Raw genomic sequence first — 25,164 nt, 5'->3', positions numbered from 1 at the left:
CTGATTGTTGTTACATTTACTGTCTTGTTTAAATGGAGAAGTTCTATATTTCTGGAAACCTACAATTCTTCCCTTTTAAGGGGAACTATTTTGTATATTATAGCTGATCTGGCTTTACCTCCTCTGTTAACTTGTGTGAGATAGATTGATCTGAGAAAAGTAACCCTATGATTAAGGTTAGGAGAATTTTGAATCCAGCTCTTCTGCCTAAAACACTTAGCTGCCGCACTGTTTTTAATAATAAATAAATTTGATGTTTAATAAATTTATAGGCCGCCCAATCCCGAAGGACTCTGGGTGGTTAATTTCCTCTCTGCTGGTTAATTTCCTGCCCTGTGGCAATTAACCCCAAATATTACTAGGGTGTGATTAAAGAAAAGTATTAAGGAAGCATGTGGATTTCACTGAACAATTCATCTTGTATTGTGGAAAGGTGTTTCGTGCCTTGTTGCCACCATCATTCCTTTTACATGTTGACACAGCGTCTTTATTTTGGGGCATATTTAACTACTAATTCTGCATGTTTGTCCTGATGTCTATACTATTGACACAAGCAAAGTCTACGTAGGATTGTAAAATCCCAAAATAATTTTAGTGTTCACCTGTTAGGTGTGCATCTATTCTTTGTGGCAGCAGCCCTGTTTTTTTCTAAAACTCCCTTCTCTCTTTTCTCTCTTCATAATACTTGGACATTTCTATTAAACAGTCCAGACAAGACTGAGGCTATGCTACAGTATGCCCAGCAGAATACAATAGTTGTCTAGGGTGAGGTGGGGTGGGGTGGGATATGTTTGAGAAAGGAAGATAAAGAATATTTATTGCATGTCTTTTACAATTTGAAATTATCTTGCAGGAAAGTTTATAAAGTTTGTCCAGTGATGTATCTCTTAAGAAAGCCTAGTTAGGACTTGGTATTGTGATGCTTGCTGTTTTTTTAGAAAAAAAAATAGATCAGAATTTAATACTAACCTGTGATGTGGTTTGTTTGGTTTTGGTTTAGTGTGTTGTATGACCATAGTCACATTGTTTTACAAACTATGGTTTATGATTTGCTATATAGTACTCTATTGCATGGATCCTACCATTAGGACTTACTCAACTATTTAAACTATTTCTCAGGCAATATGTGATACCAATCTATAGACCAGTGATGGCGAACCTTTTTCTTATGGTGTGCCAAAATTCCACAATTGTGCCCATGCCCATACCAGTTTAATCCTCCCTGCCCACCTGCGCATGACCCCTCCCAAGCCTCCGGAGGCTTTCTCCATAGTGAGGGGGGAGGAGTATCCAGAATGGGTTGACCTTGTCCTCTCATGATTGGATGAGTCAGATAAGCTCTTTGGGCAATGCCCCCTGGCCACCAGGTATTCCCCATTATTTGACTCATCCACTCACTGGAAAGGTGCACCATTCTGGACCTCTAGTAATTTACAAAGGATTAAGGAAAATAAGCTTGGACCTGGCAAATCCTGCCTCCCTACATTGCGCACAGCCTCCTCCTGCAAGGACTGGATTGCCACAAGCCCCCTGGGGCGGCACCCTGCCCTGGCCACTGAGTGAGACTGGAGTCACTCAGTAAGGACCCTTGCCGGGCAAGCGGGAGGAGAGGGCACAAGCCTCCTGGAGGCAAGCCCTTGCCACAGAGGTTCACAGGAGCAGACAAACCGCGGCTTGTTAAAACGCCCTGGAGGGCCTGCTCAGAGGCTCAGAAAGAGCTGCGGGAGGCAGGGGAAGGTGAGAGAGAGCCTCCAGCGGTAGCAGCAGCCACATGGCAGCCTGCAAAGGCACAAGCCATTTCCATGTGCTCCAGCAAAGAGGAGCTTTTTGAATTTGGAGCCGGGGCCATCTTGAAACCACGTGGTCCAAGATGGCGGCCCCCAGTAGCTCAGAGGAGGCTGGCAGGAGCCGAGCTCTCAGCCCTGCAGCAACAACATTGGAGGCTCTGAGGAGCCCTTAAAAAGGTTAAAGACCATCGCAGAGGCATTAGCCAAGGGCGGGGGAGGCAGGCAAAGGCCAAAAGGAGGCATATCTCCATCAAGGGGGTTAAAGAGGCAGGCCATGGATCAATCCCCCCCACTCCAAGCCTACCTCCAAGATGAATCACAGAGGCAGCTGCCACAAGGCCTGCAGCAGGAAGAACCCCCCCTCCCAACCTGAGGAAAGATTGCCACTTGGGCAGGGTGGAAGAAAGGAACCCCTCCCCCCAGGGGAGGATTCCCTTTGGCTTTGTCATCCTGTGTTCCAGCAACCTTGCTATCACAATTTATGCAAGCCCTATTCTGTCCTTTTCTGATTGCCTGAGTAGCCTCTTCCCTTTAAGGAAAAACCTCCCCTTTAAGGAACAGAAGAGGGGTGGGGGAGAAGGGTCTCAGCTATCTGCAGTTATCAGCAGGAGGCCACAGGGGAGAGTAGCAGCTCTTAGTAGTACAAGCTGTGTTTTTTGTTTTTTTGTTGCTAAGTCTTGAGGGCAGGGCTATGGTATTTGCCCCGCAGAGCCATTTGGGAAGAAGGGGGAGGAGAGGCCCCACGTGGCCCAAGATGGCAGCCCCCTGCAGCTGGGAGGACAAGCAGGAATCAAGTCCTCGCTGCTAAAGTCTGCAGCTCCACTGGAGGGACAGAAGAGCCTCCAATCAGGTTAGAGATTACCCCTGAAGGCCCATCCAAGGGTGGGGGCGGCTAGGCAAAGAGCAAAATATAATGCAATGCAATACTATACAATACAATAGCAGAGTTGGAAGGGACCTTGAAGGTCTTCTAGCCCAACCCCCTGCCTAGGCAGGAAATCCTATACCATTTCAGACAAATGGCTATCCAACATCTTAAAGACTCCCAGTGTTGGGGCATTCACAACTTCTGGAGGCAAATTGTTCCACTGATTCCATGTTCTAACTGTCAGGAAATTTCTCCTCAGTTCTAAGTTGCTTCTCTCCTTGATTAGTTTCCACCTATTGCTTCTTGTTCTGCACTCAGGTGCCTTGGAAGATAGTGGGGCTGCCTCTTTTTGTGGCAATCCCTGAGATATTGGAACACTGCTATCACGTCTCCCCTAGTCCTTCCTTTCATTAAACTACACATACCCAATTCCTGCAACCTTTCTTCATAGGCTTTAGCCTCCAGTCCCCTAATCCCCTTTGTTGCTCTTCTCTGCACTCTTTCTAGAGTCTCGGCATCCTTTCTACATCATGGTGACCAAAACTGAATGCAGAATTCCAAGTGAGGCCTTACCAAGGCCTTATAAAGTGGTATTAACACTTCACGTGATCTTAATTGAATGAGTCGGATAGAGTTCTTCGCCAATAATGGGGAATACCTGGTGGCCAGGGGGCGTTGCTCAAAGAGCTTATCTGACTCATCCAATCATGAGAGGACAAAGTCAACCCATTCTGGATACTCCTCCCCCCACTATGAGAAGAGGCGTATCAGGTAAGTACCAACGCCCTTCTCTGAAGAGGGAGAAAATGGCCTCCCCTGGCCCTCTGGAAGGGCAAAAATTAGCTGGCTGGCGCATGCATACATGCCAGAGCTGACAGCTGGCGTGTGGCTCTGTGTGCCACAGGTGGCACGTGTGCCATAGGTTTGCCATCACAGCTATAGACTATAGGAATTGTTGTTAGCCAGTGCAGTAATTAGCTTGTATTTCTTTGTTGATCAGAGTATAGAGGTTTTTCTTCCTGTTAATGGCTATCAGGGAAACAAGTGGAAGAATCTCTTCTCTCCTCCACCAGACCTGTCACTCATCATCATGGAATTCTTCGCTTGTGGGCTACCAGACAAGCAGTTAAAAACAAACCTAGTGTAAACACATGCTGAGTTCCAAATCCACATCCAAAACAATTGGCCCTTTATCGATCTCTTTCAAGAAGGCAGCGTTCTCTACACCTCTTAGAGAACATTTGAATATTTGTGTATGCTTTTTACTAGTGTGTAAGCAGCACCCGCACTTAATTTATTATCTGTCAGTTTAATTTTTCAATTGTAACTCCTTTGAGCATCTTGAATATGGTGTTGTGAATGGAGCCTACTTGTTCTATAAAGTCTAATATAATGGAATAGTCTGAAAATCCATTTTTATTAACATTGTTTTAGAAGTCCAAAAATAGACTCTTGGTAGTATTTTCTTAAAATCCAGCCCTTAAACAGTGAGACATAGCGGTGGTCTTTAAACTATGCAGCTACCTGGCTAACAGATTTCATCTCCTTTAATAGCTGGGCTGATGTGTTTGGTAAGGTCAGTGAAGAACTGGTCTGGAATCAGAAACTGCCAAAAACAAATACAGATAGTCCTCGACTTGTGACCACAGTTGCACTCAAAATTTCTGTTGCTAAATGAGACATTTGTTAAGTGAGTTTCCCCGTTTTATGACCTTTCTTGACACAGTTGTTAAGTGAATCACTGCAGTTATTAAGGTTGTTAAGTGAATCTGGCTTCCCTATTGTCTTTGCTTGCCAGACGATTGTAAAAGATGGTCACATGATTCGCAGGGCAGGGCAAATGTAATAACTATGAGCCAGTTGCCAAGTCATCTGAATTTTAATCACGTGACCAAGGGATACAGCAATGGTCCTAAGTGTGAAAAATGCTGTCCTAAGTCACTTTTCCAGTGCTGTTGTAACTTTGAATGGTCACTAAATGAATTGTTGTAAGTTGAGGACTACCTGTAAATACATAAATGCTCCAACATAATTTTCAGAGTGAATATGACAATCTTGAAACCTTGTAATAAAATATTTTAAACTATAGCACTCTGAAAGTTCTTGTAGAATAAAAGTTTCCTTATTTTAAAGAGTGACATATCATTCCTTGGGGGAAAATTATTTGAGAAACTGTGCTCTCAGATATTTTGTGCCTGGAACTCTTGTGGTTTGTTTCTCTTGGAATTTGTGGTCTGTAACAGCTGGAGGGACCTATGTTAGGAAAGTCTTGCTGCTGTATATGCTTGTGTTTTGGAAAACCTCTAGAATTGTTGTTCCTAATTCTCCAAGTAAATGTTTCCTTTGGCCCCCAATGCTTCAAAAGAAACACCATTTAGTAAATTATGGAGAATGCATGTTAATATTGACCAACGGCTCCATTCATTGCATGGGAGCCAATGTATTGTGCTAAGACATAAAGACAACTCTTTGTGATTCAAAATTTAATTAACCTGAAACAGTGGTTAGATGATATTGCTGTATTTGGATTATTGTATTTCAGTTTAATAACCTAAACTAAATATAAGAATGCCTTCACTCTTTTCATGAATTGGCAAGCAAACCAGGAAGGCTTCCATTAGCTGTAGTTCCTTGTCGAAGACGAACTAATAAATTATGATTTAATGCCAGGCAGGGCATTAATATTTTTCCCAGCTTTTAACTGTAATTTTCCAATTTAATAAGTAGAAAATCTCCCACGTTTGCTTTCTATGTAATTCATACTCACCTTATTTATTGGCTGTTCATTGAACTGGCTCAACTATTTCCAGCAATTTACTTTTCTTTGCCTTTGGTGAGAGTCTGAATATCTTGAATTCCCAAACTGCCCCAGACCCTATGGTCAGTTACAAGGCAATAGGAGAGTTCTGATCCAAAACAGGTGGGGATTGCCTGACTGCTTATCCCTATTGTATGTCCTGCATATATTTTCTGAGTCATTTTTAGAAATCCAGTGTAACATAAACTATTGCATGGAGTGTCAAAGCTGTTAGTTTTTGAATGCTCCTAATTCTACAGAATTATTGGTGGAGTGATTCTACTGCTGCCTTCTGCTCTGTGCATGTACTTTGATGTGTATCTACCCTACCATGAAGTGTAGTCTTTTAATGTTTCCAGACTTTTTCAAATAGTCACTTAAGCAAACTTCTTTTAGATCCAAGCCCTGTCCTTAGACTATCATAGTTTTCAAGTCAAAAGGTTGACCAAGTCTTGTGTATGTGTGCTATTGGGCTATCACTAGCACCTGATAGAATCATGATTGGCAAAAGAACAAGGAAAGAAAAACAATGGCGTTGGTAAGCTATTCATTTCAGATTCTATTTGAGCTATTCATAGCCACAACCTCCCTGAATCAAAATCTTAGTAGTTTCTCGCCAGGAATTTGAAATGAGTGGATGGGGAAACAGGATTACAAGCAAAAAGTATTTTTACTGTTCTGCCTCTTGCATTATATCTTATCTCTGCTTTTTCTCTAAACAATGTCCAAAGGAAAATAAAACTGTAAGTTTACTACTGTGGACTGTCATGAAACTGGGGAGAAGTCCTGTCTGTTTTGGGACAGAAGTACCAGGGAAAATGATGTGGGGAAAGATATAGTTTGGCCCATTTTATGACAAATTCAGCAATACAAATAGTCCTCGATTTACAGCAGTTCATTTAGTGATCATTCAACGTTACAACGGCACTGAAAAAAGTGATTTATGACCGTTATTCACAGTAACGACCTTTGCAGCATCCCCATAATCATGTGATCAAAATTCCAACATTTGGCAACTGGTTCATATTTATGTATGTCTTGGGGTCCCAAAGTCGTGTGATCACCTTTTGCGCCCTTCTGACAAGCAAAGTCAACCAGATTCACTAACAACTGCAGGAAATCACTTAACAAATGTCTCACTTAACAACTGAAATTTTGGGCTCTATTGTGGTCGTAAGTCAAGGACTACATGCCAGATATTGTGCACCACAATTTTAATAGCAAGTTAACAGAAGAATTGTAAAATTCATACTATATGAATTGGTGCATCAGGTTTTTTTTTTGCTCTTCTGACCTGCCACTTCCAAGTGATAGTTTGACGTAATAGAGAGCAGTTTTGATTTAATGAAAAAAGTTGTATCAGTTGACAGTATTTGTACTAATATTGCAAAGTGTCTGTATCTCACTAATCTTGTGGAGGGAACAAAAGATAAGAGGATGATCCATCTGGAGGAGGACTTGGTAATTTATGTTTCTGGCACTCGTGCCCATTTTGCCTCAAATCCTGCTGTGTGTAGCATGATTCGCAACGATCTATTCTTAGAATACAAATATTTGAAAACTGTAATGAAATACATTGATTTTGTAAAATGAATCAAGACAATTTACCATATTGGCTTACCTGAGTTTCATCTTACTAATGCACACATTTCCTAAGCAAAATACAAGATAAAGTTTCATTTGAGTCAAACTCATTTCCCAGTGATTAAACTGAGACACCAGTGCAGTTTTCTGAGAAAATAGGGTAGCTTACTTCCAGAATATTTTTTCAACGTCTTGATCTCTGCTATTCTATGACTGAAATAAAGACTGATTTGATTTAATTTCCTAATCTGTAGCCTGGTAGTCTCCCATCTAAGTAAAATCTATGTCTACCTTTGGTTTCATTTTGAGATCACCCAAGGTTAGCTAGGCCCTGATACTTGATATATATGTTCCAGATTAGCTCTTACAATTAAAGTGTTTTAAATAACCACATATTTTATATTTTAAATGAATATGAGCTGATTTCTTGCCATGCAACCCAATTCCGTTATGGCACTACTCTGGGATTGGGCGGCCTATAAATTTAATAAATGAAATTTAAGAAATGAAATATTTATTGAGTATCTATGAATTAAGGATTTTTGTTTGGTTCTATTTGTGAATCCTAGCAAAATTGCTTAGTCTTTCAGTATGCAAAATTTTCTAGAACCTTAAGTGGGTAAACCGGTGTTTCACCAAAAGATTCTGTGTGGCTGTGTTTTAACATATTTATACTCAGATTTCATTTTAAACCTGATCATTACAACTTTCTTTTATTGGCTGCCTCTTAAAAATCTATTTTAATCCCTGTTTTTAATCCATTTTAAATGGTAAGATAGCTCAATGTTATTACAATCTTCTGCTTTATTGGCATTTTTGGATGAGTTGCTTAAAGCTATTTTAAACAAAATATTCTACCAGAGAAATCTTTAGTCCCAAGAAAAAAATAATTCAAATAATTTATATTCTTACTAATGAGAGTAGTTTGTAATACAGCTGCGGTTCCTTTTGCCAAAAGGAGAATAGCTAATACTGCTTAGCCTAGGGAGGAAGTAAACAAGCTATTTATATCTGTACTTATAATTCCTGGGATTGCCTCTCTGATTTGCAGGATAGGTCTTCTCAACCTTTGGACAAAGTTTCTTCAAGACACAACCTGCAATACAATATCTGTATTCCTCTTAGCAAGCTCCAGTTGATCCAGTTCTAATTATGCTTGGATAGATATTTATAGACTCAGCTTAACTATGTTAAAACCTTAGTTAAACTAAGACAAAATAGATTTAGTTTGATTTTTTTTTTATTTAGAAAACAAATCAGGGTGAAGGCTTGAGGCCAGTTCAGTCCAGTAGTTAGGGCACCAGTCTTAGAAACCAGGAGACTGTGAATTATAGTCACTTTCTCTCAACCCCATGACATTAAACTTAGGCGAGATGCCAGATGGTCAATTACTGTTGCAACCAATGGATCAATACTTGATTGATTAAAAAAAGAAGACTTTTCACTTGCAGGGGAAAAAAACCTAGGAAGGAAAAAAAAATCAAGGGTGAGGTATGTTTACACTAGCAAAGTATCTCTTAAAACCTAATTCTAATTTTAGTTTTTGTTGACATAGCGCCTTTTCAGTCTCCTAACATGTCTCATGAAAGATTCTAAACTGAAAGGTATTTTTTGGTGTTAAACTAGGTGCAGCAGCCAACCACTGTGTGAAGGAAATGAAACCTTGCTTGCTCCTCAGGCGTCGACTAAGAATAGAAGCAACTGAAACATTAGGTGTTTTACACAGCATTTTGAAAGCATTAACGAATTGCTTCTTTTCTCACAGGAAAGGCGAGTTAGTTGCTGTAAAACAACTATTTTGTGTTTACCCTCCCTGCCTTATTTAAATTACACATTATCTAAATACTGATTGGTAAAAGTTTAACAGTCCAAAGTAATATTTTTTTAGTTGTTTAGAGTAGATGGTTTAAATGGCTTGTTTCAGTTTTAGATTGCCTTTGTTTCCCATTTTTTGAGGCTGGAAGTTGGGGAATTGACTTATGGAGGTTCTTCTGAGTCTTAGCTTTCCTATCTGAGGTCATGCAAAACCTATTCCCAATAGTTGTTCTAAGGGTTCAGTGTGCTCCTCAGTATGGATTTATATACAGATGTAGATACATCTGGAGGAAATAGTTTTTGCATAGGAGCTCCTGTGAACTGATGGTAATTCTTCCTTTCATTCGATCCAGATGAGGAGTTGTGTCTTTATATTTATGCTTATGATTGGTAGTCATTGGGCTAGTAGATCACACCTTCCTTTTAAGATCAGCTTCATGAAATATACCCAGGTTATGCTGTGAATCCTATTTAAGATGGTTTGTGCTGTCTTATCCGTTAGCCCTTCTCCTGGAAGGTAGAGCTATGCCTTGGGGACATCCAATTTAGATTGGATGAATGAAGCTACCTTTAAAAATGATTCAGACAGTTTTGTGGGTTTCAAATACTATCTGCCTCTCTTACTCAGTCAAAATATTATGGTATGTTGTTTGTCCATGCACTTCCCTTAGCTTCCAGTATACCAATTTTGACCTTTTTATAGCCTTTATTGTCATTGTACGTCATGTATACAACAAAATTTAAATAAACTAAATATGACAACAAAGTGTGGGGAGGAATTATCAGGAAAAAAGATCTATATAATACTTATATAATCACAATTTATCCTTTTCTCTTTGCCTCAATCCAAATTTATGGCAGCAAATATCTTCTTTCTTAAGTATCACCCATTTAATTAAAGGTTTAGAAGTCTCAAGATTATGGAATTGCTTTCTCAAAGGGATGTACTTCATATTAAAAATTAGCTGCCTAACTATGATCTTCTTGTTTCAAAAAGCTTTTGATCCATAATTTCTTATCTACTTTTTTCTACATTAAAAAAAAGAAGACACTGTCCATCTGGTTAATATATTTTAATCTGGGATTAAAAACAACAGAAATAAGACAGAGGTTTGCAATGTTCTGTTGGAATTTTTAGTATCTTAAACAAGTAGGTCATTCATCTCTAATGGCATGCCTAGAATAAACTTCTGAAAATCTTTAAAAGGCAGGTGATCTCTTGCTCTTTACATTGCCATATCATTAATATTGCATTTCCTCCTAAGCAAACTTTGGAGACAATAATTAACTAGCAGAAAAGTGACATATTGCTTATGGAATAGTTTGTTTTGGATGGAGCCAATATTAAAAAAAAATTATTTGTGGTTGTTGGAGGAGTGTAGTGAGATGAGAGCAGACCTCACACCCCTTTGAGCAGGGTCTGTTCCAAGTGGAGCGGGATTAGATGCGTTGCTGTATTCCAGCTTGTTTATCTGACAAGGGGAGTCATGATCTCAACAGATGGCCGCCATCTGTGCTTAACTCTGGAAACCTCAGTGCCAGAAAATTAGTCTGAGTTTTCTTCACTGGGTTGGCGAACAGGTGAAATGATTCCTAATAACAAACACAATGCATCGTGCAAACGGTATCCGTCCGCGCGTTTCCATAATAGCGACGTGAAACAAAGCAACAGGAGGAAACAGAGCCCGAGTTGGAATTTTAAACAAAGAAACATGACAGACTATTGGCATTTAGTCCCAAAGGCCTGCAAAGGACCCCATCTAGGTAAAGACGCAGGAGCTGAGGTTCCCCCAAAAACAGGCAGTGTGGAAAAATGCCTTTATTTGGTTAAGGGAGTCGCTATAGGCACTGAACTTGAACCAGTTGCAAAGGTAGTCCAACATTAATGGATATAACACAGCATCTGCAGCCAGCTATAACACCTTAAAACATTTTCCCCCAGTTAAAACAGTTATTACAATGTTAATGGACTCTGGTGCTGGCATAAACTCTCTTTAATAGTCTGGAATGCACCCTCTTCATTTGTGCTTATTAAAGCTAACTAAGTAGGGAGGAGTTAATTGGAAGGTGATTCGTTCAATCTGCCAATATGGGGGAGATTGGCTGCTATAACTTTGTCAGCCATTAGCCTCCAGATTTATTTGCCAGCTTATTTAAGAATGAGCAATGTATAGAAAAGCTGTTAATTGCCCTGTCTTCCTCTCCCAACAATGAGCCTGTTAGTAATTATATGGACTGTTTGTGATATATAGATAGTAACAAATAGTTACCTGGGGTTCAAAACACTATTTGGGGGGGTATATTTTTTAAAAAGTTTAATTACGAACAAGTATGCTCAACTTTCAGTTTAAAAAATGCTAAAAGATCTCTGCAATGTAGCTGAATCTGTTCCCAGGAATAATTACAGCCCAAGTTTGCTTTTTCCTACATAAAGTTAAGTGGTCTTATGTCTGTACTTCCTTCTTTACTATACCAGTAGTCCTCGATTTACGACTCCAGTTGAGCCCAAAATCTCAGTTGCTAAACAAGACAATTAAGTGAGTTGTGCCTCATTTTATATGACCTATTTTTGCTACAAGTGGTAAGCAATTCAGTGCAGTTGTTAAGTGAATTATGCTGTCATTAAGCACATCTGGCTTCTACTTACTGGTTGGAAGCCAGCTGGCAAAGTTAAAAATGGCAGTCACATAACCCTAGGTCAGTGCAACTATCGTAAGTACATGCCAGTTGCCAAGCGGCCAAATTTTGATCACGTGATAACAGGGATGATTGTAAGTGTGAAAACTGGGCATTAATCATTTTTGCTGTTGAACAATCTTTAAACAAACGGTTGTAAGTCGAGGACTACCTGTACTGTATAGTACTCCATTCTGCTATGATCATCTACCAAAATGTTCCCCTTCAAATTTTTATGATGTCCTAATAAAATTCAGCTTGGTTACATGGCATAGAGCCGAGGTGGCGCAGTGATTAGGGTGCAGTACTGCAGGCCACTTCAGCTGACTGTTATCTGCAATTCAGCGGTTCTAATCTCACCGGCTCTAGGTTGACTCAGCCTTCCATCCTTCCGAGGTAGGTGAAATGAGGACCCAGACTGTTGGGGCGATATGCTGACTCTGTAAACCGCTTAGAGAGGGCTGAAAGCCCTATGAAGCGGTATATAAGTCTAACTGCTATTGCTATTGCTATAGTGTATTCTTCTCTAAGCCTGTGCATCTTATGCATTTTTTTATTTAAACTTAAATTTTAAAGGGATTATTTTTTCCTTTCAGCATTTTAGAATTTGATGGGAATTATGTGCCAAAAATGGAGGTCAGTTCCATGATGTATGTATATTAGAAAATTAGGCATATTTACTATTTATTACTTTTTCATCTGGTGTTCTGAGAGTTGTTTTGCAGGAATTGGCAAAAAACGTGGTTGGATTGCAGTCAGTGTAAGCAATTTTTCAGGATGAGATAAATAAGTTAACTTTTGCAGTTTGTGTCATCTTCCACAGTTCAGGAATTCTGTATTTTCTGTTTAAAAAGCAAAAGAAAAGGTTGATATTCTTTCCCAATGCAGGAACAGCCAAATTACAAAATGGGTGTTTCAACATGAGTATAGTACTTATTCCTTCTGCTGTTTTATGACTGTGTTGAGACCCGCTGGAATTTCTCTGCACACGACAATAAGGCTGGAAGAAGATTATGGAAGGTTGTAGGATTGTCTGTTTCACAATGGGCTGTAGCAGGTCTCTGTTTTCATGCTATTGGATTGAAGAGAATATGGATGGAAAAGAAGACACTTGAGGGCAGGTATAACACTGTGATCTCATCACGCTATTCCTTTGCTGGAGGAGGATGTGATGTTTGCAAGCTTATTCTTATGTTTATGATTATCTTTTAGTTATTGATTCAATATGTGGATTGCACTTCTGTTGCTGTGTGTGTGTTTAAGGCAGCTCCAGGATCAGGGCTGTTGCCCAGTAGTTGGTCAGGGTATTGGAATGCAGAGACGAATGACATAGAATAAAGGGGAGTTTGGAAGAAACAGGGGCTTCAGAAGTAAAGGTACCCCAAGCAAGGTTAAAGAAGATGCATGCAGCCATGTAAAAAGTAAATTGCAAACTTTGAAGGAATTAAGTCTTCCCAGATATATATTGACAAAATAGCCATGCAACTCTATAGCTCCACTGAGGAATCTAGTCACTATGGTCAGTAGCAAGAGTTGATGTGAGCTTCGGTGCAAATCGTGGCTAATAAAAGGACAAAATCACATTCTGATTTGATGTTCAGTATAAACCAGTCAAGTACTATAGCATGGATTTTAAAAATACTAAGTTATCCACTCTCACTCTCCTTTCACTTTATGGCATTTGTCATTAGTTTGGATATTTTATATCTGTTTGTTCAACTGAAGTCCCTGGTTTAGAAACTAATTTTTCTTTCCTTGTCATTGCCAAAGGGAAGCTCAGAACTGAGTTACTGTCAGCCATAAAGTTGTTTTTGAAATGGTTGTTCTTTATGTGATAGAACATGTTCATTGAACCAATAATAAATGCTTTTTACAGAAATAAGAAATGTTTCCTCTTCTTGTTTGGCACAAGAAAAGCCAGTTCATGATAATAACATGAATCTTTGTTACAGCCGGAGTTAATTTTAAAAATCCGTGTATCAACTTTGAAATCTTGGGGAATGTTCCAATCTTTAGGCACATACACACACCTTAAGAACTGTGTCTGTTTTTGTGTCTTTTACAAATAGCCAGGCCTTGGAAATTTATTGTGGAAATTAAAAACAATAAATACTCATCCTTTGGCACATAGTAGTGAAATGACTAGTGTTGGTTTAAGGCAAGTGGCGATGATCCTTTTGTCAGTGAGTGGTGATATTTATATAAATTCAAGTAGAATGGAGCTGATTTGATAGTGTTGTTGCTGCCATGGGGGAGGGGGTGAGGTAGAGATGGATAATGACAATGACAGTGATGATGATGGATCTTTAAATATTGTAAGCTGCCTGGAACCACCTATGTGTGAGTTGTGTAGCTCTATAAATTTATATAGAAATATAAATACACACACAAACAGACACACATACGGATGGGATGGAGGGAAGGAAGGAAGTACATATCCCATAGTGAAGTAGATGTCCTCAGGATATCCTCAAGGTATCGTGGATTAATAGATTAACCATGGATCCTTAGTGGGAACTTTTTTGATACTCAACATTGTTCATTTGGGGGGGGGGAATTCTTTAGAGGGCTTCAAAAGAAGACTGATTCGTTCTTTTGTCCAAGGTGCTTTCCTGCAGTGGATCAGTACTTGAACTTGTTTTATTCTGACTTCAGTTTCTTTGTTCATGACTGAAAACAGATAAGAGGTATGTCCTTGCTTATGAACTCTCTCTCTCCTTTTAACCCTAGTGAACCCAGTGGAGAACCAGTAGTAAAATACTAAACATTTTTTTTTTTACAATTTGAGGCTGATATTGTTTCCACCCCATGGTGCAGTAGCTGAGTTGTTTCTGCTGCGCTATTATGTTATGGTGTTATATATAACACCTGCTTTATTGCATATTTTATTTATTTACCTGGCTATCATTCTGATTGCTGTAAGAATGCCAAGCAATTTAAAAATATATTCATAACAATTGTTTTCACCCTGAAAGAGTCGTTGAAGTGATGATAAGAAACCATATTTGGTTGTCACGTTTCCAAGATAGAGGAACTTAAAAGTGCCATGAGATTAGGGGATCTAAGAATGCAGTCTTCGGTGATGAAGAATTCACTCTCCTTCAATGGCATGTTTTTAGAAGCAGTCTTAAAAAGCAGCGGTGCCATATTTTTAGGAGTATAAGGCGCACCTTTTCCCTCCCCCCCAAAGAGGGTGAAAATCTGGGTGCATCTTATACACTGAATACAGCATTTTTGGCCTCCGGAAACCCCGCGCCCTTCACAAAAATGTACGCCTGCAAAGTGCTCCTGGGGGCTGGGGAGAGCAAAAACGAGCGAGAAACGGGCTGTTCGTTGCTCATTCCCCCCCCCTCCCAGCAGCACTCTACAAGCCTCCTAAAGGCTATGCATGCCCCCTTTTTAGTAAAAAAATGGGCCCGTTTCTGCGAAAAATGGGCTGTTTTTTGTTCATTTTTGCCCCCCTCCCAGCCCCCAGGAGCACTTTGCAGGCCTCTCAAACTCTCTGCATAACCCAGTTTTCACAAAAAAAATGAGGTGTGCAGAGGGTTTAGGAGGTCTGCAGAGTACCAAAACTTTTTTAAAAAATTTACCTCTTCAAAATCTTGGTGTGCCTTATACTCTGCTGCGTCTTATACTCTAAAAAGTACGGTATCCAATCTTAGCAAATTTAAAATTGGTGGACCTCAATCCCATTTCTGGGAGTTGAAGTGCACCAATTTTAAAGTTGCCAAAGTTGGACACTGCTGCATTAAAGATTGAAGAACAGTGAGCTTAAGTCTTAATCTACTGAATATGGAGATGTGTTGAACTACAACTTTTGTTATCCACATCCATACTCACCGGTGTGAATGATAGAGGTTTTAGTCAAGGCACATCTGGAGATTCAGTAGTGTTATGTTTGGGCTGACCGCTAAGCATACCCTTAACGCCTGCCAGATAGAGTTGTAGTTTACTTCTATCTGGAAGGCAGTTGATAAAAAGACAAGTGTAATGAATCAAGCTTTATCTTCCGTTTGATTCAAGAACTGAAGCAAAAAAGAAACGCTTGACTTCTGAGATTACACTTATTTATGAACTCGCTGAGTCAAGTATCGTTCCCTAATGTTTTTCTTTTTTTTCAAAGTACACGGATTCCCAAAAGAATGCCTCACAGCCACTTCTGAAGCTGTGGACCTGATGTCAAAATTGAGTGCCGTTTTCTGTATCCTGCAGCCATAGATAATAATAAAAAAGGGACTGATCTGAAAAACCGCTGCACGTTAAAAGGATCCTGCCATTTCCAAGGGTACAGTTGGCCAAGGACAGAGCGTAGTCAATTGTCGGAGCAGTTCAAGATTTATGATACTTTTCATCTGGAGATGTTAAAAGGGGGATGTTCATTTGAAAAAATAAAAAATCAAACTACCAGTTCCACTCAAGCTGGCATAACGACCCTTGTGATTCTGAATGGAGGGCCAATCTTAGGAAGTTAGCTTGGGATGTTTTCACTGCCACTCTTCTCAACCTGTCTCTGACAGAATAGAATAGAAAGTGTAGATTAGAAAGTGCAGAATAGAATAGAAGAATAGAATAGAGTGTAGAATAGAATAGAATACTTTATTGGCCATGTGTGATTGAACACACAAGGAATTTGTTTTTGGTGCATATGCTCTCTGTGTACATAAAAAGACAAGATACACTCCTCAAGAATTGTAAGATACAACATTTAATGATAGTCATAGAGTACAAATAAGCAATCAGGAAACAATATCAATATAAATTGTAAGGATACAAGCAACAAAGTTACAGTCCTGCAGTCATAAGTGGGAGGAAATGAGAAGACTAATAGTAATAGTAATGCAGACTTAGTAAATAGTTTGACAATATTGAGGGAATCATTTGTTTAGCAGAGTGTTGGCGTTCAGGAAAAAACTGTTCTTGTGTCTAGTTGTCTTGGTGTGCAGTGCTCTATAGCGTCATTTTGAGGGTAGGAGTTCAAACAATTTATGTCCAGGATGTGAGGGGTCTGTAAATATTTTCACAGCCCTCTTTTTGACTCGTGCAGTGTACAGGTTCTCAATAGAAGGCAGGTTGGTAGTAATTGGTTTTTTTTTGCCAGTTCTAATTATCCTCTGAAGTCTTTGTCTATCTTGTTGCAGAACCAAACCAGACAGTTATAGAGGTGCAGATGACTAATATTCTGCACTAATAGTAATGCAAGGGTAGGAGAATTAGGAATATATTTTCAAAGATCTGATATGAAAGATGATGCATCCAAGGTTAAATTACTACTGAGTAAGAGTGATACATAGAAGGGAGAAATGTTATATCTGCCCTCGCAGAGTGGCTTTCTACTCCCTACCTGTGCTCTGAGAACATAAAAGTAAATCTGCCTCCAGGTACTTACAGTGTGTAAACATGAGTGCCTGTCTGTTTTTTGTTTTTGTTTTAAACTGGGTGCCCAGACTGTCATTGTTCCCTCCTCCCTTTCTGTTGTTTGCCTAAAGCAGTTAAAGCAGAAGGATGGAAATGGAATAAATGCAGCAAATTGCATAACATGTGGAAGGACCTCTTTTTCTACAAACAAGATTTGATATTCCAGTCTGCATCTGGACTTAGAACTCCAAAAATAGACTCAAGGAGCTCTTGGGCTTGGAGAAGAAGATAAATTGTTGGCGGCTACCTCCACGTATATATCTCTGTGTGTTTTTCTTTTAAACCTTCCTTTCCATAAATTATTCTCTTTTCGGTGCTTCGCTATGGGAACAGTTTAAGTCTTCCCTTCTGTCAAGCAAGTGGGCTTCCCAGACAGCTTTTGTGTTGTGCGCTGAGAAGCTGGCAATCCTTAAAACAGTCTCACTCCCCCCCCCCCCCCCCAGTCTCAGACTCTTCCTTTTCCTTCTTCCCTCCTCCCATTTTCCCTTCGGCTGTGCTGACATTACATCGATAGATGTGCTTGAAAGGAAAACAGCAGAGAGAGAGGGAGAGAGAGAGTTGACTGTCTGCCAGATTCTCTTGCTGCTGTCCCTTGTCTTTTTTTCCCCAGGTCTTCAATTGTGTACATTTATTTCTTTCCTCGCTGTCTCCAGATTTCTTTGCTGCCTATGTATATCACCAGGGATATCTTACACCCCTTCCTATAATAGTTGATTCAAAAGATTAGTCTTCCCCCTGCCTACTTACTCTTTGTAATTACACGTATCCTAACTGCATTCAATACACTTTTTCTTTCCGAAGGTACTGGTGTTGATTGCACTTGTAAAAACTGTTAGTTTATTATTCAGCGACTCCTTTAGGGATGCCAGCTAGAGGAAAGCTTTTACACTCTCAAAAATGTTTTTCTTATCCTCTGCCGTGAGTCTTTCTGTATTTGTCCTGCAGAGTTGCTCATTTGTTGCTCAGCTAACCAGAAGAGATGAGAAAAGAGTCAGGTGAGGTGGTGTAAAACAAGTGAGATGGGCGGCAGAAGTTTTGATTTGACCTTTTCCAAGAATTTCTCAAATCTTCAAAAAAAAATTTTTTTTTTCTTTTTTTGCAAAAGAAAAGACGTTTATGCATTGCTGACTTTTCCCGCTAGGAGTAGGTGGAAAGGAGCTGTTAGAGTCCTTCCTTTCTGCCTATATGATGATGCATCCCCTGACATCTTTTAAACATTTTATTCTGATCTTCCTGTATATTCAGTTTGGTGAAATGCACCCTAGGCATCAGATTTAACGCCTACAAAAAGGTTTAGTTTGAATCAAGCCTGATTAGTTTTACTATTTGTTAGTATCTTCCTTAAAAATCATCAATATTAGTTGGATGGGTTGTGTTGAGATTTTGGAATCTGCATAACAGAACGAGGAAAGGGGGGATATCTAGAACCAGCACACAGACAACTCAATAACACTGTCTTAGTATTAAATAATAAGAATTGGTTTGGAGTTTGTAGAATCAAAATCTCCAGCAAAAAATGGACATAGTGCACTCCATCTCTACTTAGCAGCTAAAATTGCTTTTTTAAGGAGCTGTCCTCCTTTTCAGATGACTTTCTGATCAACCCAGTTAAAAAGGGGCGAGATATATTGCTGATAATGTCAAGAGACTGATTGATATAGCTGATGTAAAGTGCTAAGAGCACTTGATTTATAGCAAACCAGAGGGAGAAGTCTTTCCCAGCATTTTATTGTTTCAATTTTGTCAAAACAGCATTTTATTATTTACCATCCTCAGTAAACTTGAAATTACAAGGTGACCAAATTAATAAGTATGGGAACAATTTGTGCCATATACACAGTGGCCTACAGTAGTCCTTGAATTACAACAGTTCATTTAGTGACTGTTCAAAGTTACAATGACCCTGGAAAAAGTGACTTATAAAGTGACAGTTTTTCATACTGATGATTGTTGCACCATCCCCATGAACACGTGATCAAAATCCAGCTGTTTGGCAACATTTATTTTTATCAAGTTTGTTGACAAACTTGAACATTGGGCACTATCTAATAAAATGAAATTCAATGGTGAAAAGAATAAGGTTCTACATTTAGGAAAGAAAAACAAAATGCACAGGTATAGTATAGGTGGTACTTTGCTCAATAGTAGTAACTGCGAGAGGGATCTTGGAGTCCTAGTGGACAACCATTTAAATATGAGCCAACAGTGTGCAGCAGCTGCCAAAAAAGCCAACACAGTTCTAGGCTACATAAACAGAGGGATAGAATCAAGATCACGTGAAGTGTTAATACCACTTTATAATGCCTTGGTAAGGCCACACTTGGAATACTGCATTCAGTTTTGGTCGCCACGATGTAGAAAAGATGTGGAGATTCTAGAAAGAGTGCAGAGAAGAGCAACCAAGAAGATTAGGGGACTGGAGACTAAAACATGAAGAACGGTTGCAAGAACTGGGTATGTCTAGTTTAATGAAAAGAAGGACTAGGGGAGACATGATAGCAGTCTTCCAATATCTCAGGGGTTGCCACAAAGAAGAGGGAGTCAAACTATTCTCCAAAGTACCTGAAGGCAGAACAAGAAGCAATGGGTGGAAACTAATCAAGGAGAGAAGCAACTTAGAACTGAGGAGAAATTTCCTGACAATTAGAACAATGAATCAGTTGAACAACTTGCCTCCGTAAGTTGTGAATGCCCCAACACTGGAAGTCTTTAAGAAGATGTTGGATAGCCATTTGTCTGAAACGGTATAGGGTTTCCTGCCTAGGCAGGGGGTTGGACTAGAAGACCTCCAAGGTCCCTTCCAATTCTGGTATTGTATTGTATTGTATTGTATTACAGTTGAGGTGTTTCCCGGGTCACATGATTCCCCTTTCTGATTTTTTAACTAGCAAAGAAGCCAGATTCACTTAACAACCACGTTACTAACTTAACAGCTGCAATGATTCACTTAACAACTAGAGTAAAAAAGGTCGTAAAATGGGGGGCAAAACCCACTTAACAACTGTTTCACTTAGCAGCAACAATTCTCTGCTCAATTGCCATCGTTTAAGCTGAGGACCACCTGTATGATAATCCTTGGACAGAAATATTGACTGACTTTGTCTTCTCAAACCACTGACCTGAATCCTGGCTGGATCATGTGACTTTGACTTACTTGACTTAAGTCTTTAGCGTCGGTACGGCATCGCCAATCCCTTCGCTGTAGAGTCGCATGCATCCCGAATCAACGGGATCCATGATTCTAGGCTGAGTACTACTTGAGCTCGCCGGGCCTAAGAGTCGACAGAGCCCCTTCTGTTGGAAAACGGTGGGTACCTCGAGAAGGCAGGGGTTGTCTTGATAATGAGAGGCTATATTTTGCGCGTCAATTATCCGTGCCCACCCTGGATCATGTGGGCCTAAAGGAGCATCCATTGTTCAGCCAGCTTCTCTTTTGGACCAAGGTGCCAATAAAACTTCCCTCCCCCCCGCCATATATTTTCTCCTGCCAGTGTGATTTGGACCCAGCTTCTTTTCAACTTTGTGTTCATTGTGAAGTATTTTGACTTTGAACGGGAGAAGCAATGAAGCAGTCCTAGCACCCCAAGTTCTACCATCTCTCACCTGAGGTGAAAGTCAGGCATTTTTATACAGTAATTTGCAAACATGCTAATTAATGAAAGCTTGTGTTCTCTTTCTCCCCTCTCTTCCCCCCCTCCCTCCCCTTGCAGCCAGTTGCTGAACCAATCCCAATCTGCAGTTTCTGCCTTGGTACAAAAGAACAAAACCGAGAAAAGAAACCAGAGGAGCTCATCTCTTGTGCTGATTGCGGCAATAGTGGTAGGTGACTTTCCATGTAAAATTTGGGGCACTAAGGTTTGTTGGCGCTGGTGATGATCTGTTCATCTGGTTGGAAACACACACACACACACACACACACAACATTTGGTCTTTGTACTACCGTAGGCCTGATTGCAAGTAAATATTTTCTAAAGATAAATGGTAATTATTATAACGTCCTGGCACTGTCACAAGGCTCTCAACTGCATTGATTGCTAGGCGATTCTCTATCAGTTGCAGGAAAGGCCCAGAGGTCAGCCCTTGTTTATGAGCATTAATTCCCAGCTATTCAGAGGTTTACTTTTGAGTTTCAATGGAGATCATGCATGACTCTGTCAGTGTGCGCTGTTTAAACCAGATGCTGCTCCTTTGTCCTTGTGGCTCAGGGTCTAGAAGTTAGAGTTTATATAACTGTTGTGGCCCGCAGATTCGGACAGTGAGGAGATTGGGGAGGAACATGGGCCAGTCCTGGAGTCTGGGGAAGGGTCTGATGAGGGCTCTGTGTTGGAGGCAGAGAGGGGGCCAGAGCCATATACCAGTTATCAGCTGCCTTCGGAGTCAGACATCAGTGAGGCAGACGAACAGCTGGAGCCTGTTCCCAGTCTGCGAATGCACAGAGTTGCCAGACGAAGAGAACAGCTAAAGAACAGGGATCGAGTTAGTAGTACGGCCACAGGTGGATGATGAATAGCCCCTCCCATAGGAAATAAAAGAGGAGTAAAAGGGGAGTAGAGTTTGCAGGAGACAATTAGTTCGCTTAATTGGTTTGTGACTCTGTGAGACTCCTTGCCAAGTTTTGCAGATATGGGCCTGGCAACTCTCCAAGCCAGATAAGGTCTGTGACTGTAAATCCTCCCTCGAAAGACTGCTGGATATGAATGAGCAGAATTCACAGGAAATTAATAAAAGGGCTTACAGTGAAGGCCTTAACAAAATTTTAAAATCAGAATAAATGTTTAAATAGTCTGGAGCAATTTTTTTGGAAGCAAATGATAAATATTGGAATGTGACACTTTACTTAACATTGTTTTGGAGATCTATATCCCAAATTAGTTTCTTAAGGGTAGTTGTAGCATTAGAAAAACCTATCGAGTACAGACTTTCCATAGATCTAGCAATTGAATTTTTATCACGGGCTTTTCCAAGCCATGATGATTTCAAAATAATCTATACATACTAATGAGGCCAAACCTATGGGAAATGGGATTAACTTTAGCCAGAAGCTGAGAAAAAGGCACCATGAGAAACTAGGCCTGTTCGGTATGTAGGATGGCATTTTTAATAAATGTCAGTACCATGAATTGTGGCTCTAATGCATTTTATTTTGGAGGGTTTCAATAACATTAAGCTTTGCAAAAGAGCCAATTTGGGAGCCATAAAGAAGCAGAGGGACTCCTTAAGCTTGGAAGACCTTATGAGGCTGCAGGATTATAACTGGCTCCTTTCAGATGCTAAAATCTTATAATAGCTATAGAGGTACGCTTTGCAACATGGCCTGATAAGAAAAATGAATAAGCCAGGAAAAGGAAGCATGAAATTGCACTCCAGGGTATTTATAGGTGTGCACCTGTTCAGTTGGTGTCCTATTTATTTGCCATTTATACATTTTACGACATCGAGCAAAACCTTTTTGTTTTCTGACAATTTATTGATAGATTTTATTCTGTGCAAAATAAAACGGGTGCTTTTCTCATGCTCACCTATGAAGTAGACATAATAACAATGCGATCACCATACAGTAGTGCTGAAATGACACCATCCGCCAGAATGGGTGGATGATGGGCTAAAACTACAAGTGCTTGGATTACAGGCAGTCCTCAATTTACAACAGTTCACTTATTGACCATTTGAAGCCACACTTGCAGTGACTTGTGACCCTTTTTCTCACTTGAAACCATTGCAGCATTCTCCAGAGTCATTGGATCAAAATTTAGATGCTTGGCAACTGATTCATATTTATGGCCGTTCAAGAGTCCTGGGATCATGTGATCCCCTTTTTTCGGATAAGCTTTTCTGACCGAGCCTTCCCGAGAGTAGGAAGCAAACTTCTGGTCCCAACAAAACCCCTTTTTATTAATTTCCTGTGGATTCTGCTCATTCACATCCAACGAAGTCTTTCAAGGGAGGATTTACAGTCACAGACCTTATCTGGCTTGGAGAGCTGCCAGGCCGATACCTGCAAAACGTGGCAGGAGTCTTGGAGAGTCACGGACCAATTAAGCGAACTAATGTTCTCCTGCAAATTCCACTCCCCTTTCGCTCCTCTTTTATTTCCTCTGGGAGGGGCCATTCATCATCCACCTGTGGCCATACTACTAACTCGATCCCTGTTCTTTAGCTGTTCTCTTCGTCTGGCAACTCTGCGCATTCACACACTGGGAACAGGCTCCAGCTGGGAGGGGCCATTCACTGTCCATCTGTGGCCTTACTCCCAAACCGACCCTTGTTCTTTAACTGTTCCCTTTGTCTGACAACTCTGCACATGCGCACATTGGGAACAGACTCCAGCTATTTGTCTGCCTCACTGATGTCTGACTCCGAAGGCAGCTGATAGCCGGCAGACGGCCCTGGCCCCCTTTCTGCCTCCAACACAGAGCCCTCATCAGAGCCTTCCCCAGACTCCAGGACTGGCCTATGTTCCTCCCCAACCTCCTCACTGTCCGAATCTGCTGCCAGCTCTGCTGGCTGCTGGCGAGCCACAACACAAGCAAAGTCAGTGGGGAAGCTTCACTTTACAGCCATGCTGCTAACTTAACAGCTGCAGTGATTCACTCAACAGCGATGACAAGAAAGATCGTAGAATGGAGCAAGATTCATTTAACAACTGTCACGCTTAGCAACAAATTTTGCCCTCAGTTGTGGTCTGTATGGAATTTAGATATACATTTACAGCAAAAACAAAATATATGGCTTCCTCAAAGCAGATGACAGATCATTCCATTATGAGCAGTACTTTTAGTGCCAGGAATCATTTCTTTGTCCAAAAATGCTACACAGATGAAAATAGACATAGATTTTAACAAGTATTGTATGAATAGTACTTTAAAATCATGTGTGAATCATGGACATGTTGAAATCATTTGGGTTCAGCCATCCACAAAAATCTTTTTGGGACTAAAGTTTTCCTCATAAAACCGAAATAAAATTCTTGGGCAAAAAAACCCCCATTTCCTTTTGAAAACACAGCCTTCAAATTGATGCAAAGTGCCGAGAACATGTTTTGAATTCTTTTGACAAACCGGGTGTCTTCTCTGGAAGTCAAGAGTGAACTGCGTTAGAACCTGTAATCTTACTTTTACTAAATATTACTGTTTTTTCCTTGGCATCATGGAAATTCCTCCTGTATCCTTTGCATGTACAGGTCATCCATCCTGCTTGAAGTTCTCCCCAGAATTAACCGTTCGGGTGAAGGCCTTACGATGGCAGTGCATTGAGTGCAAAACCTGCAGTTCCTGTCGAGACCAGGGCAAAAATGCTGTGAGTATCTGAGCTGAAGGTTTTATTGGCTGGATCAGTGGTCTGGAAGTTACATCACACAGCAATAGCACTTAGACTTATATGCCACTTCACAGTGCTTCACATCCCTCTCTAAGCAGTTTATAGAGTCAGCCTCTTGCCCCCAACAATCTGAAGGATGGAAGGCAGAGTCAACCTTGAGCCCATCAGGATCGAAATGCTGCCTATGTGCAGAGTTAGCCTGCAATACTACATTCTAAGGGAGGGAGGGAGCAAGGGAAGGGAGGGGAGGTCAGGCAGGCAGACAGGAAGGAAGGGAGCAATAACACTTGGACTTGCATACGACTTTACAGCCCTCTCTAAGTGGTTTACAGAATCAGTCTCTTGTCCCCAACAATCCAAGTCCTCATTTTACCCACCTTGGAAGGATGAAAGATTGAGTCAACCTTGAGCCGGTCAGGATCGAACTCCTGGCAGTGGGCAGAGTTTGCCTGCAATGCTGCATTCCAACCACTGCACCACCATGGCTCCTAAGATGATCTTGGCCTGGATAAAACTTAGAGTAATCTCTTTTGCAGAATTCATCTTGTTTGCACTTGCACACTGTGATTTGATTTGGCAACCGTCACGTATACCTTTGTAACATCCAAATTAGAGCACTTTAAAGATACTTTGGGACTATTTGGAAACTACAGCTGGCACAAAGTGGGGGGAGTCCAGCTGGAGCTTACTGCAGGAAACTGTTGTAACAATTGTTTTACTCCCAGCATGTTTCTGGATCTAATCCAAAACGCTGAGGTTACCTTTTAATGCTCCAAAGGGCCTTGTATTCTGTGAACTACTATATTTCCCGTGGGCCTGACCATTTTCTAAAACCATCAAGTGCAGGGGATGCTTTGTGTCATTCTGTGGCTAACATTAGATAAATTGGTTTGCAGGAGAGCATT

At 40.5% G+C, this 25,164-nt stretch overlaps 1 protein-coding gene across 3 annotated transcripts in view; it reads left to right on the top strand.

The window, feature by feature from the left end:
* KAT6A (lysine acetyltransferase 6A) overlaps window positions 1–25,164 on the top strand; it is a 79,294-nt gene that overhangs the window by 4,882 nt on the left and 49,248 nt on the right. For all 3 annotated transcript variants that reach the window (XM_087706093.1, XM_087706094.1, XM_087706095.1), the window contains exons 3-4: window positions 20,653–20,761; window positions 24,123–24,238. In XM_087706093.1, coding sequence (XP_087562219.1) covers window positions 20,653–20,761; window positions 24,123–24,238 — 225 coding nt within the window. The remainder of the gene's footprint in view (window positions 1–20,652; window positions 20,762–24,122; window positions 24,239–25,164) is intronic.

This window comes from Thamnophis sirtalis, unplaced genomic scaffold (genome assembly GCF_051295495.1).
Source record: "Thamnophis sirtalis isolate CommonGarterSnake01/CBP01778 unplaced genomic scaffold, rThaSir2_p1.2 scaffold_2, whole genome shotgun sequence".
NCBI classification, from domain to species: Eukaryota; Metazoa; Chordata; class Lepidosauria; order Squamata; family Natricidae; genus Thamnophis; species Thamnophis sirtalis.
Note: the sequence above shows the minus strand (reverse complement) of the source record. Positions and strands in the feature narration are given on the sequence as shown.